This window comes from Oncorhynchus masou, chromosome 12 (assembly GCF_036934945.1).
Source record: "Oncorhynchus masou masou isolate Uvic2021 chromosome 12, UVic_Omas_1.1, whole genome shotgun sequence".
NCBI classification, from domain to species: Eukaryota; Metazoa; Chordata; class Actinopteri; order Salmoniformes; family Salmonidae; genus Oncorhynchus; species Oncorhynchus masou.
Genome location: NC_088223.1, coordinates 51093592 through 51107020, shown reverse-complemented (window position 1 = coordinate 51107020; position 13429 = coordinate 51093592). Strand labels below are relative to the sequence as shown.

Below are 13429 nucleotides of genomic sequence, written 5' to 3'. Positions count from 1 at the left end.
GCACAGAGGCCGAGCTCGGACGTTATGTAGAGCATATTACTGTACCAATTTAGGCATTTATCAGTGCTCATGCCATTTTCAACTCCTATACAGAGACGAGTGTAAAGGGTTAAACAAAATATATTTCTGAGCAATTGTATTAGTATAAAATAATATAATTTCCAAAAATGTTTTGCGTGCAATATAGCTCAGTATTTCAATTTATTTATTTATTTATTTTATACATATTTTATACATTTTTGCTCATCATTTTCAAGGGTGTCAATAATTTCGTACCCCACTGTAAACTGGTATAGCTTAGAGTCTCTGTAAACCTGAGAATCACATGCTGGGTGTAGCTGAATGCCTTGTTGTGTTTCTCCATGAATGCCTTATGTGTTATGGTATATATGATTTGACTGTTTATTTTTTATTTAACCTTTATTTAACTAGTCAAGTCAGTTGAGAACAAATTATTGTTGACAATGAATGCCTACCAGAAGGCAAAAGGCCTCCTGTGGGGACAGGGGCTGGGATTAAAAATAAACTAACAATAAAATAAAATATAGAACTAAACACACATCATGACAAGAGAGACAACACAACACTACATAAAGAGAGACCTAAGACAACATCATAGCATGGCAGCAACACATGACAACACAGCATGGTAGCAACACAACATGAAACAACATGGTAGCAGCACAAAACATGGTACAAACATTATTGGGCACAGACAACAGCACAGAGGGCAAGAAGGTAGAGACATCACGCAAAGCAGCCACAACTGTCAGTAAGAGTGTCCATGATTGAGTCTTTGAATGAAGAGATAGAACTGTTCAGTTTGAGTGTTTGTTGCAGCTTGTTCCAGTCACTAGCTACAGCGAACTGAAAAGACGAGCGACCCAGGGATGTGTGCGCTTTGGGGACCTTTAACAGAATGTGACTGGCAGAACAGGTGTTGTATGTGGAGGATGAGGGCTGCAGTAAATATCTCAGATAGGGGGAGTGAGGCCTAAGAGGGTTTTATAAATAATCATCAACTAGTGAGTCTTGCGACAGGTATACAGAGATGACCAGTTTACAGAGGAGTACAGAGTGCAGTGATGTGTCCTATAAGGAGCATTGGTGGCAAATCTGATGGCGGAATGGTAAAGAACATCTAACCGCTCGTGATAACCCTTACCTTCCGAAAGTTTTGTCAAGTGCTACTGATCATAAGCTCCTAATATGGTACGCCATAGTAACACCACTTTTGATATTTACAGTTGAAGTCGGAAGTTTACATAAACCTTAGCCAAATACATTTAAACTCAGTTTTTCATAATTCCTGACATTTAATCCTAGTAAAAATTCCCCGTTTTAGGTCAGTTAGGATCACCACTTCATTTTAAGAATGTGAAATGTCAGAATAATAGTAGAGAGAATGCTTTATTTCAGCTTTTATTTCTTTCATCACATTCCCAGTGGGTCAGAAGTTTACATACACTCAATTAGTATTTGGTAGCATTGCCATTAAATTGTTTAACTTGCGTCAAACGTTTCGGATAGCCTTCCACAAGCTTCCCACAATAAGTTGGGTGAATTTTGGCCCATTCCTCCTGACAGAGCTGGTGTAACTGAGTCAGGTTTGTAGGCCTCCTTGCAGTTCTGCCCACATATTTTCTATAGGATTAAGGTCAGTGCTTTGTGATGGCCACTCCAGTACTTTGACTTTGTTGTCCTTAAGACATTTTGCCACAACTTGGGGTCATTGTATGCTTGGGGTCATTGTCCATTTGGAAGACCCATTTGCGACCAAGCTTTGAGATGTTGCTTCAATATATCCACATAATTTTCCTTCCTCGTGATGCCATAAATTTTGTGAAGTGCACCAGTCCCTCCTGCAGCAAAGCACCCCCACAACATGATGCTGCCACCCCGTGCTTCACGGTTGGGATGCTGTACTTCGGCTTGCAAGCCTCCATCTTTTTCCACCGAGCACAACGATGGTCATTATGGCCAAACAGTTCTATTTTTGTTTCATCAGACCAGGGGACATTTCTCCAAAAAGTACGATCTTTCTTCCCATGTGCAGTTGCAAACCGTAGTCTGGCTTTTTTATGGTGGTTTTGGAGCAGTGGCTTCTTCCTTGCTGAGTGGCCTTTCAGGTTATGTCAATATAGGACTCGTTTTACTGTGGCTATAGATACTTTTGTACCGGTTTCCTCCAGCATCTTCACAAGGTCGTTTGCTGTTGTTCTGGGATTGATTTGCACTTTTCGCACCAAAGTACGTGCATCTCTATGAGACATAGCGTGTCTCCTTCCTGAGCGGTAGGGCAGCTGCGTGCTCCCATGGTGTTTATACTTGCATACTATTGTTTGTACAGATGAACATGGTACCTACAGGCATTTGGAAATTGCTCCCAAGGGTGAACCAGACTTGTGGAGGTCTACAATTTGTTTTCTGAGGTCTTGGCTGATTTCTTTAAATTTTCCCATGATGTCAAGCAAAGAAGCACTGAGTTCGAAGGTAGGCCTTGAAATACATCCACAGGTACACCTCCTATTGACTCAAATTATATAAATTAGCCATCAGAAGCTTCTAAAGCCATGACATAATTTTCTGGAATGTTCCAAGCTGTTTAAAGGCACAACTTAGTGTGTGTAAACTTCTGGCCCATTGTGAATTGTGATACAGTGAATTACAAGTTAAATAATCTGTCTGTAAACAATTGTTGGAAAAATTACTTGTGTCATGCACAAAGTAGATGTCCTAACCGACTTGCCAAAACTACAGTTTGTTATAACAAGAAATTTGTTAGTGGTTGAGTGTCTGTAAATTTCCCAACTTCAAATAAATATATATATATATATATCACCAAAAGTATTTGACACCTTCTTGTCGAACATCTCTTTCCAAAATCATGGGCATTAATATGGATTTGGTTCCCCCCTTTGCTACTATAACAGCCTCCACTTTTCTGGGAAGGCTTTCCCCTAGATGTTGGAACTTTGCTACAGTGACTTGCTTCTATTCAGCCACGAGCATTAGTGGTGTTGGGTGATTAGGCCTGGCTCGCAGTCAGTGTTCCAATTCATTCTAAAGGTGTTCAATGAGGTTGAGGGTCAGGGCTCTGTGCAGGCCAGTCAAGTTCTTCCACACCGATCTCAACAAACCATTTCTGTATGGACCTTGCTTTGTGCCACAGGGGACATTGTCATGCTGAAACAGGAAAAGACCTTCCCCAAACTGTTGCCACAAAGTTGGAAGCACAGAATCATCTAGAATGTCATTGTATGCTGTAGCATTAAGATTTCCCTTTACTAGCCCAAATTATTCCTCTTTACAGTTAGCACTATGCATTGGGGCAGGTAGCTTTCTCCTGGCAACCGCCAAACCCAGATTCGTCCGTCAGACTGCCAGATGGTGAAGCATGATTCATCACTCCAGAGAACGCGTTTCCACTGAGTCCAATGGCGGCAAGCTTTACACCACTTCAGCCGATGCTTGGCATTGCGCATGGAAACCCATTTCATGAAGCTCCCGATGAACAGTTCCTGTTCTGACATTGCTTCCAGGAGCAGTTTGGAACTTGGTAATGAGTGTTGCAACCTAGAGAGACGATTTTTACGCGCAAGACATAGGGACTGGGAAAACCAGGGATTTTAAATCACGTTCAGTACGGCCTTGGTATGCACGCACGACACACGCACGCACGCACGCACGCACGCACGCACACACACACACACACACACACACACACACACACACACACACACACACACACACACACACACACACACACACACACCGCACTATCCAGTTGGAGACTTTTATATTGGAGAGCTATCCTTTTGCGATTGTTGCAACCTTTTATTACATTGATTCAAGCTCCTGTGTCCTCTGTAGGTCCGCTCGAGGCAGGTTGTAGACATTTCTGGTCTCTAAATGCTTTTCTGATAACGATCGGACTGTGAGCATAACAGTATGTCTATAGCCTTTGACATTTTATTCAGAACTGACAAATATGATACGAGGAGATGTAATATAATTGTGGGTACATCAGACCGAAAGGTGGATGGATCTCCTGTGTGGTTCACTGACCAGTGGTTTAGATAACGGCTGAAAAGAGATTTGGCCACGTGATTTCCAACCTTGGCGTATAGTTGGCGGTTAACTGTCCACTAGAGTATTAGTCTAGAAGGTCCACTCACTCTTTACGTTGGAAATTTGAACACATCCATTGCATTGCATCCAACGTCACCACTTCAACGTTTCCCCAGTTGTCTTTTGTAAGTTGCGAAAGCATTCGCTGGAGTCGGTCTCTACGTATCAAAGGTCAGACACTTGTGCCTCAGAATGAGCATTTTGATTTCTGAATAGTTTCTTGTTCCCTCTATAGGGCGGTATTGAAGAGACCACTGTGGCAGAGCGACCTGTGATAGAGGCAAGCAGAGAGGACGGAAGGTATTGCCTAGCACTGGTCTTCTCTCAGCCACCTCCACCAGGAACCTGTAGCAGTGTGTCCCGTGCCTCATCACCAGCCTCACACACATCTTCCCAACCAAGCGTCATCTGACTGTGTGAGTATATTTCTGTGGTCAGTCGGAGAGTGCCCCTCATAGTTAGGCTACACTAGCAGCATGGGTGTGTTTCGCATGTATTAAAACAGACATTGAATAGGGTTTTATTCATATATGCCAAATCTGGTTTGCATGTTGCAATCATTAACATTTTTCTGTTTCTGATTGTAGTAAGCCTAATGGATGTGATTTGGTTTGTTCTGTGAATTCGTTATTTTCTGTTTCATTTATTTATATAGATTTACGATCATATGTGGTTTCCCAGGAACTAATAATGATAAGTAGTATTCATTAGTCCTTCCCTTGGTTTTTGATAGAATGTCTTCGATAATACCTTTTATAGGAAATAGTCACCTAGATACAAGGCTTTCACCTTCACTGACAGGTGGTCAAAGGTAATCACTTGAGAGCTCTCCTTTTGTTGACCTAAAAGCAAGGCGTGGCCATGAATATACATTATCTAGATAGATCGTGTTTAACATCAAGGGGAGGTGGGTTTTTTGTTGTTGTTCTGTCACCATGGTTGCATAGTAAAGTAGCCTAATTTCATTGTGGTTTTACTGCTAAGCATAAGATAATTACAAGGGTGATAGTAGTGAAAAGGGGTCAGGTGCTATATGAATAAACGTGTGTGTGTGTGTGTGTGTGTGTGTGTGATGTATAGTATGTACCCAGTGAGTAAAGGGAGAGGCGTTGTATTATAGCAGTGGTTTTAAGAACCCTTGTGCTCCGGGTGTGGGTTATGTGGATGAATGAAAATATGTAAAACGTATACAGATTGTAGGAACAGGTGTTCAGACTCACAGAGCAGCCATTCGTTTGTGTTGTTGTTGAGGAGAGTAATAATGAGTCTGGTTGCTGGAGGACTAATGCAAAATCATATTTCGTGGTTTGATACAGATGAGGTTAAGAAAAATCGATGATGTTACGTTGAGATGAGATGTAATGGTAAAATAGTAGAACGCCCCATTTACACCACTCAATGAATCTAGCTTCCACGTGTGGAGGGACAAAGCGATTGGATGCCATTGATTGTCATTGTCATATCCAGTCTTGTTGAACTGATCTACAAATGTCCGGGGTAACAGTAAAACATTCAACAAGTAAGTCGTGTGTTGTTTTGTAGCAATTTGTTAATTCTACATGTAGATATCTAAGAAGAGCTTTAACAACGTGTGAATTGTAACGATACTGTAACGTGGGAAATATAGCTGAGCCATTTTCTTTTTTATATTTGTAGTTTATTATGTACAATTTGTGTTTAGGGCAGTCACCACTCCGTTAGTGAGTTTGCCTTCTACATTTTAGCAAAGGAGACAGGCGCAAATACAACCTTAAACACGGCTTAAGCCTAGCTGTGTAAGTCCTGACATCCGGAGAGTAGGGTAGTTAGGAACCACGTCACAGTGCACGCTGACGGCTGACGAACGAGGCTCTATAGTCTAAACCCACACCACCACCTACTGGGGGTTTGGAGTCTCATAGAAAATATATCACCAGACTTGTAAAGATAGGAACAAAACTAATTGGATGGGAACCATCTTGGTTGTGTCGTTCTCGCTATTGCCCCACAGATCCTTTGTCGTGCTGTTTTGTGCAGACATTCATCCAACTACGAACCAGCCAGTTTACCTCGACTGATAGGATTGTTTCAATATCAAATGCCAACATAAGATGAAAGAACATCAAATAAGATGACCACCGCAATGTGAGGAAATCACATGGGGTGGATAGGAAAGGTCATATGTTGAAGTGGATTAAATTGGGCATATCTGTGCTAAATATCGTGATTATGTCCCTACAACAGTGCAGCTGTGTTGCTTCTCAAAATGTAGTTGATAATCAATTTCACGTTTTTTTAAATGAGATTGTTGCTCATCATGTGGCCCACATTTCTAAAGATTGAGTCATCATTTAAAACGTTTGGTGTTTTTTTTCTTCTTTTTCCAGGTGACATCAGTTGCAAGGGGATGACCGAGCGCATTCATAACATCAATCTCCACAACTTCAGCAATTCTGTACTTGAGACCCTCAATGAGCAGCGCAACCGCGGGCACTTCTGTGACGTGACTGTTCGGATCCATGGAAGCATGCTGCGAGCCCACCGCTGCGTGCTGGCCGCTGGGAGCCCCTTCTTTCAGGACAAGCTGCTCCTGGGCTACAGTGACATTGAGGTCCCCTCGGTGGTCTCGGTGCAGTCCATCCAGAAGCTGATAGACTTCATGTACAGCGGGGTCCTGCGGGTTTCCCAATCGGAAGCTCTCCAGATCCTCACTGCTGCCAGCATCCTGCAGATCAAAACGGTCATCGATGAGTGCACCCGCATCGTGTCCCAGAATGTGGGCCTGGCCGGGCCAGGGGGGTTCCCTGTCAACCCAGGAGACTCTGGGCAGGAGACACCCCGGGGCACACCTGAGTCAGGCACCTCTGGGCCCAGCAGCGATGCAGAGTCAGTGTACATGCAGGCCACGTCCCAGCAGAACCTAGAGCGTGCGTACACATCGCATTACTCCTACTCCGGCCTTTCACTGCAGAATGGAACCCGTGAGCGCTCCCACTACGTAACCAGTATGACAACAAGCTACGACCCAGCCCTCGGCACGCAGAAGGACCAGCATGACCAGGACCCGCCGTGGATCACCCGCATCCATGAGAGGTCACAGCAGATGGAACGCTTCCTATCCACTCCTGAGACCACCCACTGCCGCAAGCAGCCCCGACCGGTACGCATACAGACAGGAGGCGTTCACATAAAGCAGGAGGCAGAGGACGAGTACAGCAGCTATGGTATGGATGAGTGCACAGAAGACACAGAACACGTAGAGGGTGTGGAGAGTGAGCCGAAGGGTGAAAGCTTTGACTCAGGGGTAAGCTCCTCCATCGGTACTGAGCCAGACTCCGTGGATCAGCAGCAGTACCTGCTTGGCTTTGGGAGGGAAGGGGTTGGAGAGGGGCAACAGTGCGAGGGGACCCCAGTGCAGATTGATGTCAATGACTCCTCCCCAGAGCAGATGCATGAGACGGAGGACAGGGGCACATCCCACGGCACTAGCGACAGTAACATGTTGCAGCCCCTGCCCAACCCAATCATGGCCCAGTCCCTGCCAAGTGCCCCACTCTATATGCGCCAGGCCGAATCTCACACCAGCAACCTGAGGATACCGCTCACCATGACCAGCAACACCCAGGTAATGGGCACGGCCAGCAACTCCTACCTGCCCAACCTCTTTGCCACACAGTCGGCCAGCAACAACAAGCCCTTCCTCTTCAGCCTGCCACAGTCCATGGGAGGCCAACAGACCCAGTTTGTGGCCGTGCCGCCCCCTTGTATGCCCCCATTCTCTCAGCAGTTGATGGTACAGCAGCAGGCAGCGCGGGAACAGCAACAGGCGGCCCAGATGGGACAGGGGGAGAAGAAGCCCTATGAGTGCACTCTATGCACTAAAACCTTTACTGCTAAACAGAACTATGTCAAACACATGTTTGTGCACACTGGTGAGTACACTAGCTCCTCTTACCATTTTGCATGTAACACTAGTATATTGCCATGAGTGGTTTGTGGTTCAAATAATTTCCCTGTACATTTGCAAACATAAAATACACAAATGCAATGAATGGTTCTTTAAGTTAACATGTAGCAATGGATAAATATTTATTGTGTTTAGTGGCTTGAAGTATGTAGGCTATTTCTTGATGGATGACTAATAGCAAACCAATATTTTACTACCATAAGGAAAATTACATAGGTTTTCTGTGCATGAAAGAACTATTCATTTTAGGGATTGACATCAAGGGTTCCCCTACTGGCCGGGCGAGTGAACTTTCTGGTTTCTCCCCTTATTGAATTCATGGCAGTCGGGCAAGTTGAGCCTGCTCTGTGGTTTCCCCATTGGTCAGGTAGTTTAAAAAAAACTGAAAACAACCAAACTGCAAATAATTCCAGTAGCTTAAATATGATATTTTTTGATTCCTCCCCATGTTTTAAGTGAAAGACAGAACATTTCTGGCATTTTATGGCCCTAGTTTTTTACACAAAGAAATGCCATCAATTATCTTCACTTAAACAATGGGGAGGAACCCGAAATATCAGTTTTAGGCTACCTTAATGTCAATCCCCGATTTTGATTCAGCTGAGCGGTACAAATGAGTTCTAAGGCTCTGTCACATTGAAAAATGAACTTTGGCAGCCTGCATCAACGCTGATATTTCTGTATTTGATTAATACAGTGAGTGATACTTAAGGTCCTGTATGGTTGCCAATGAAGCTAGTACTGTAAAATATGACACATTGATTACTATTTGTAATTTAGAGTTTTATCAGTGGGTGGTGGTTGGTGCATAAATATTAAACATGTAAAAAAAAAAGAGGGATGGCAACTACCACTGAGCAGGACGTTGGAAGGGGTTCTAATTCTACCAGAATTCATAAACGGGCTCTTTATATTCCAGTTAAGAGCAGAATTATGTTATTTTAAATATTTTCAAAAATATATTCAAGCCGAGATACTTATTTGTAAACAGATGGAGGACGAGTGTGCCGATCAACAATGGCTGCTTGGCAGTGAGGTCAAACTTTGTTAGGGCATTGGTTTTAGCTTGTTTTGTGACGGGCACAGTCCTCGTTCATTTTTGCAAAATGACATTTTCAAGGCTACATTGGAAGAATCGAGTTGCGCTGTCGGTGTCCTTCGTTGTTTAGCACGGTTTTGTGTTTTCCTGTCTCCCATTTTTCCTCCTAATGACTGTGACTTCTGTGTATATCCAGGTGAGAAACCACATCAGTGCAGCATCTGCTGGCGCTCGTTCTCCCTGAAGGATTACCTAATCAAACACATGGTCACACACACAGGGGTGCGTGCCTACCAGTGCAGCATCTGCAACAAACGCTTCACCCAAAAGAGCTCCCTCAACGTCCACATGCGGCTGCACCGTGGAGAGAAGTCCTACGAGTGCTACATCTGCAAGAAGAAGTTCTCGCACAAGACCCTGCTGGAGAGACACATGGCTCTGCACAGCACAGCGGGCGCCGTCACAGGGCTGTCGGGGGCAGCAGGCGCCGGTGGTCCCGTCTCCATTCCCATGGCCGTGCCCGAACCCGGCGCCGGAGTGGTGGCCCTCGCCATGCCCGTCAGCGGAGGCGCCGGAATAGGGGGTGGGGTCGGAACAGGAGTGGGTGTGGCTGCGGAGGCAAGCTGCCAAGAAGGGACCACCTACGTGTGCTCCGTCTGTCCTGCCAAGTTCGACCAAATTGAGCACTTCAATGACCACATGCGAATGCATGTCTCCGATGGATAAGTACAAATAGATGCACTTCTTTAAAAAAAGAATGAAAAAGAAAAATGGCACTAGATTTTTTTATTTTGGGGCATGAAGAGTAATGAGTATAGACACTGGCACATTAAGTTTCCCAGAAAGGAGTTTTTTTTGTTGTTATTCTAAAAGAAAAACAAGATGGTGGCCTTAAGGCTTTGTAGTTTGATATTGATCCACTGGATGGATCCTTACTACAGGCCTCTAAATGTATGCTTTCCTAAAATTACTGATTTATGTGTTGAACACTACCGAAAGGCCTACGAAAGAAACACACAAATTCAAACTTACACACCTATATACAGTATAGATATATGTTTGTATGAGTGTATGTGTTCATGTGTGTATGTGTGTGCTTGTGTATTTGTATGTGTGCGTGACTGCTTGTGTGTGTGTGTGTGTGTGCGCGCGTGTGCAAACATTGCCATGGAATTTCTAACATGGTAAATGTGATCCCATATTGACCGTTTTGGGCACTATAGGCGTCCAAGCTTACTGTGGTATGATTTTCAAATAAACAAAAAAAAATATCTGGCTTGGGCTAAAGATTCCCTCTTAAAAAATATCGTTGGTCACAAGTTTGCCTTCTTATGTCGGATAAGAAAAGGAGAGTAATTCATTTGACACTGGGTTTTTATTTATTATTATGGTATCGAGGGATTAAAATGCAGCTGTTGTGGAGGTACAATTTGACTAATTGTACTGAAATGTTACTTCCTGTGAGTGGGTATAGGAATGGTTATTTGGTTAATGTTTTACTGTCCATGCAGTTTGATGGTTCAGGTTAAGTTGACAAAATTAGGGTTGTTGATAAGACAGTATTTGAGCAACAAACAAACAAAAAGTAATATTGTTAGGAGTTTATTTCGTTTGCATACGCTGCCACTAATATCTTAGAAGACTGTTCAGGCTATAACTTATTAACAGAAGACAGAAGAAAGTTCTTCTTGACTTAATCTGTTTCTAAATTATTGTTTAGTTCTATGAAGAGGATTTGACATGTGCAGTTGTGGCAGGCTTGAGTATGTCAGCAGACTTATCATGATTGCTGCTCCCACAACGTGTACCAGACTGTTATCAGCTGTAGATTACGACGCGATTCGTCATTATTACTATTATCGTTCAAATGATAAAAAAAAAAAAGATATATATATTATTTGATAATGGAATGATTTACCAAGGAAGTTTAAGACAGCCGTCAAATGGATTACCGGTGAATTGAGAATGATTCTGTGAACTTGCATTGGACAGAAATATCATCCTATGACCTAAAACTCTTGTCTACCCTGTTCCTAAGGATATGGCCCAGCTATTTGAGCAGGTGGAGAAAATGAAATGCACTACTCCTGAAATCGTAGCTCCACCTGGTGGCCCAAATGGCATGACATGTCCGGACATGACATGCAGACAAGACAGACATGAGGCAAAATAAAGCATGATAACATATACCCGGGTCAATAATTAGCCTACTTCATAATATACCACAATTTGCAGATGGACTTTCCAGACAATAAGATACATTCCTGTTTTCACCGGATACCTAGACACAAGTGTGTACAGAATAGATTTGGGAGTAGGGAGCGGGGATACCGTTCAAGTGTCACGTCACTCAAAGGCTCTGCTCTGATATTTGTCTTGTTGTTCTTGCATTTTATCCAAAATAAGACAGACACGTCTGCCTGCAACTGCAATCTGACGTTTTTGCTCATTTTTTTGAGTAGACACTTTTTTTTTGTTAGTTACAACGATGAGATCGTAACTAACCACAATTACAGTACAGTCTGAAAACAATAAGTTGTAGATAAAAACAAAGTGCTGCATTGCAAATTTTCTTCAAATGCCTGTGCTTAATATTGAATTGTTTTACTTAAGAAATTAAATTCTATGATTTTCGTTTTTTTTTCTTCATTTTCTAAAGGAAAAAAAAAATATTTCTTAAAAGCTTGATAAGAGGACTGCATTATTTTCTTGCATATATGTTGCACTGCTTAAACCGATAAGTGCACTACTGTTACCAGAGATATTTTAGTTTTAGAGAATAATAATCATTTTTTATCGAATGTTTGGTTGTAGAATTCACGTGTTAGAATAGCTTTTGTTCTATTTTTCGATAAGGTAATTCAACGTTTCTTGGCTTTTGTTATTGCTTGCTACTATATGTATTGACTTGTGCTGTGTTTGTGCAAGCATTTATTTTTTATTCAAATCCGAACCATCGTGTGAGCCTCTCTGTTTTTACCCTTTTTAATGTATTCTTTACAGAAGTCAATCCCTTCTAACAGCAGTTATCGCACTGCATACATTAGAACAGATGCTGAATTTTCATACAAAAAGCATTCATGCCAAATGATACCCCCCCCCCAAAAAAACTAACTTTTTTATATATAGTGTGCGTGGACATAAATTATACACATAAATCATAGGTGTGTTTTAGACATTTCTTTGGGAATAAGAGGGTGGGTGGGAGATTGTACGAAGCTTATTTGCTATTTGTTAATTGTTTCACAAGTGTGTGTCTCTTGTGTTTTGTATGTCTGTGTGAGTGTTTGTGTGTGTTGTATAATCAAACTGTTGGTGTCCCAAGTGGATGTGTAATACCTGAACTGTAGGGCTTCCTTTGCAATATGCAGTGCAGGTACTATGAGAAGCAGCTTTTGCTAACCCTCATGGGCTAATAAACACATTTGTGATGCACATTTACGAAGACATCTATTGATCAAACATTGATACTGGTAAATACATTGCAATCCCTATTGGAAGAAGTATATGGCATTTTGTGCCTAGTGCTTTAGTGACCTTCATTCAGCTGGTTGCTATTTGAAAAGGCAAGGTGTACCTGAGAAAACTCTCCCGCCAGCTTCACTGTGTTCTATCTTGGTCTCTTTCAAATGGGAAAAACAAGGACGTGATGAGGACTGTAATTAACATAGATCACAAAGTTCGGATATCCTCATATCAGAACCAACGGACCTACTGCATGCATCAGAGCGGTGTCTTCATATTATGTCATAGAGTCTCCATCTGGTCACTGAATAAGCTGGTGGTTGTCAAAGCCGAGGAAACGATATACACTCCCCTACGTGTTTTGTGGAACAGTGAATCTACATGTTTTATTTGTCTCCATACCCCAGCATATTTTCATACATATCTGTTTGAACATTTAGAAATGAAAGCACGCTATGTATGTAGTCCCCCCATTTGAACGTATTAGAAGTATTTGGACGAATTCACTGATAGTGTATTATATTTAGTCAAAAGTGTATTATTTGGTCCCATATTCCTAACACGCAATGAGTACATCAAGCTTGTGACTACAAACCTGTTGGATGCATTTGCAGTTTATATTGGTTGTGCTGTTGTGCTATGCCCACTAGAAATTAATGGTAAATAATGTGTAGTGTATTTTGGAGTCACTTTCATTGTAAATTAGAATATCATATTTCTGAACGATTCTAAATTAAGGTGGATGCTAACCATGATTATGGATAATTATGAATGAATCGTCAATAATGATGTGTGATAAAGTTACAGAGACATAAATATCATGCCCCCCAAAAATAAATAAATGGTAA

At 42.3% G+C, this 13429-nt stretch overlaps 1 protein-coding gene across 2 annotated transcripts in view; it reads left to right on the top strand.

Moving 5' to 3' along the window:
- LOC135550317 (zinc finger and BTB domain-containing protein 20-like) overlaps positions 1–12247 on the top strand; it is a 35273-nt gene extending 23026 nt beyond the window's left edge. For both annotated transcript variants that reach the window (XM_064980995.1, XM_064980993.1), the window contains exons 3-5: positions 4367–4547; positions 6498–8042; positions 9313–12247. In XM_064980995.1, coding sequence (XP_064837067.1) covers positions 6518–8042; positions 9313–9842 — 2055 coding nt within the window. In that variant the 5' untranslated portion in view covers positions 4367–4547; positions 6498–6517 and the 3' untranslated portion in view covers positions 9843–12247. The remainder of the gene's footprint in view (positions 1–4366; positions 4548–6497; positions 8043–9312) is intronic.
- The last annotated feature ends 1182 nt before the right edge of the window (positions 12248–13429 follow it).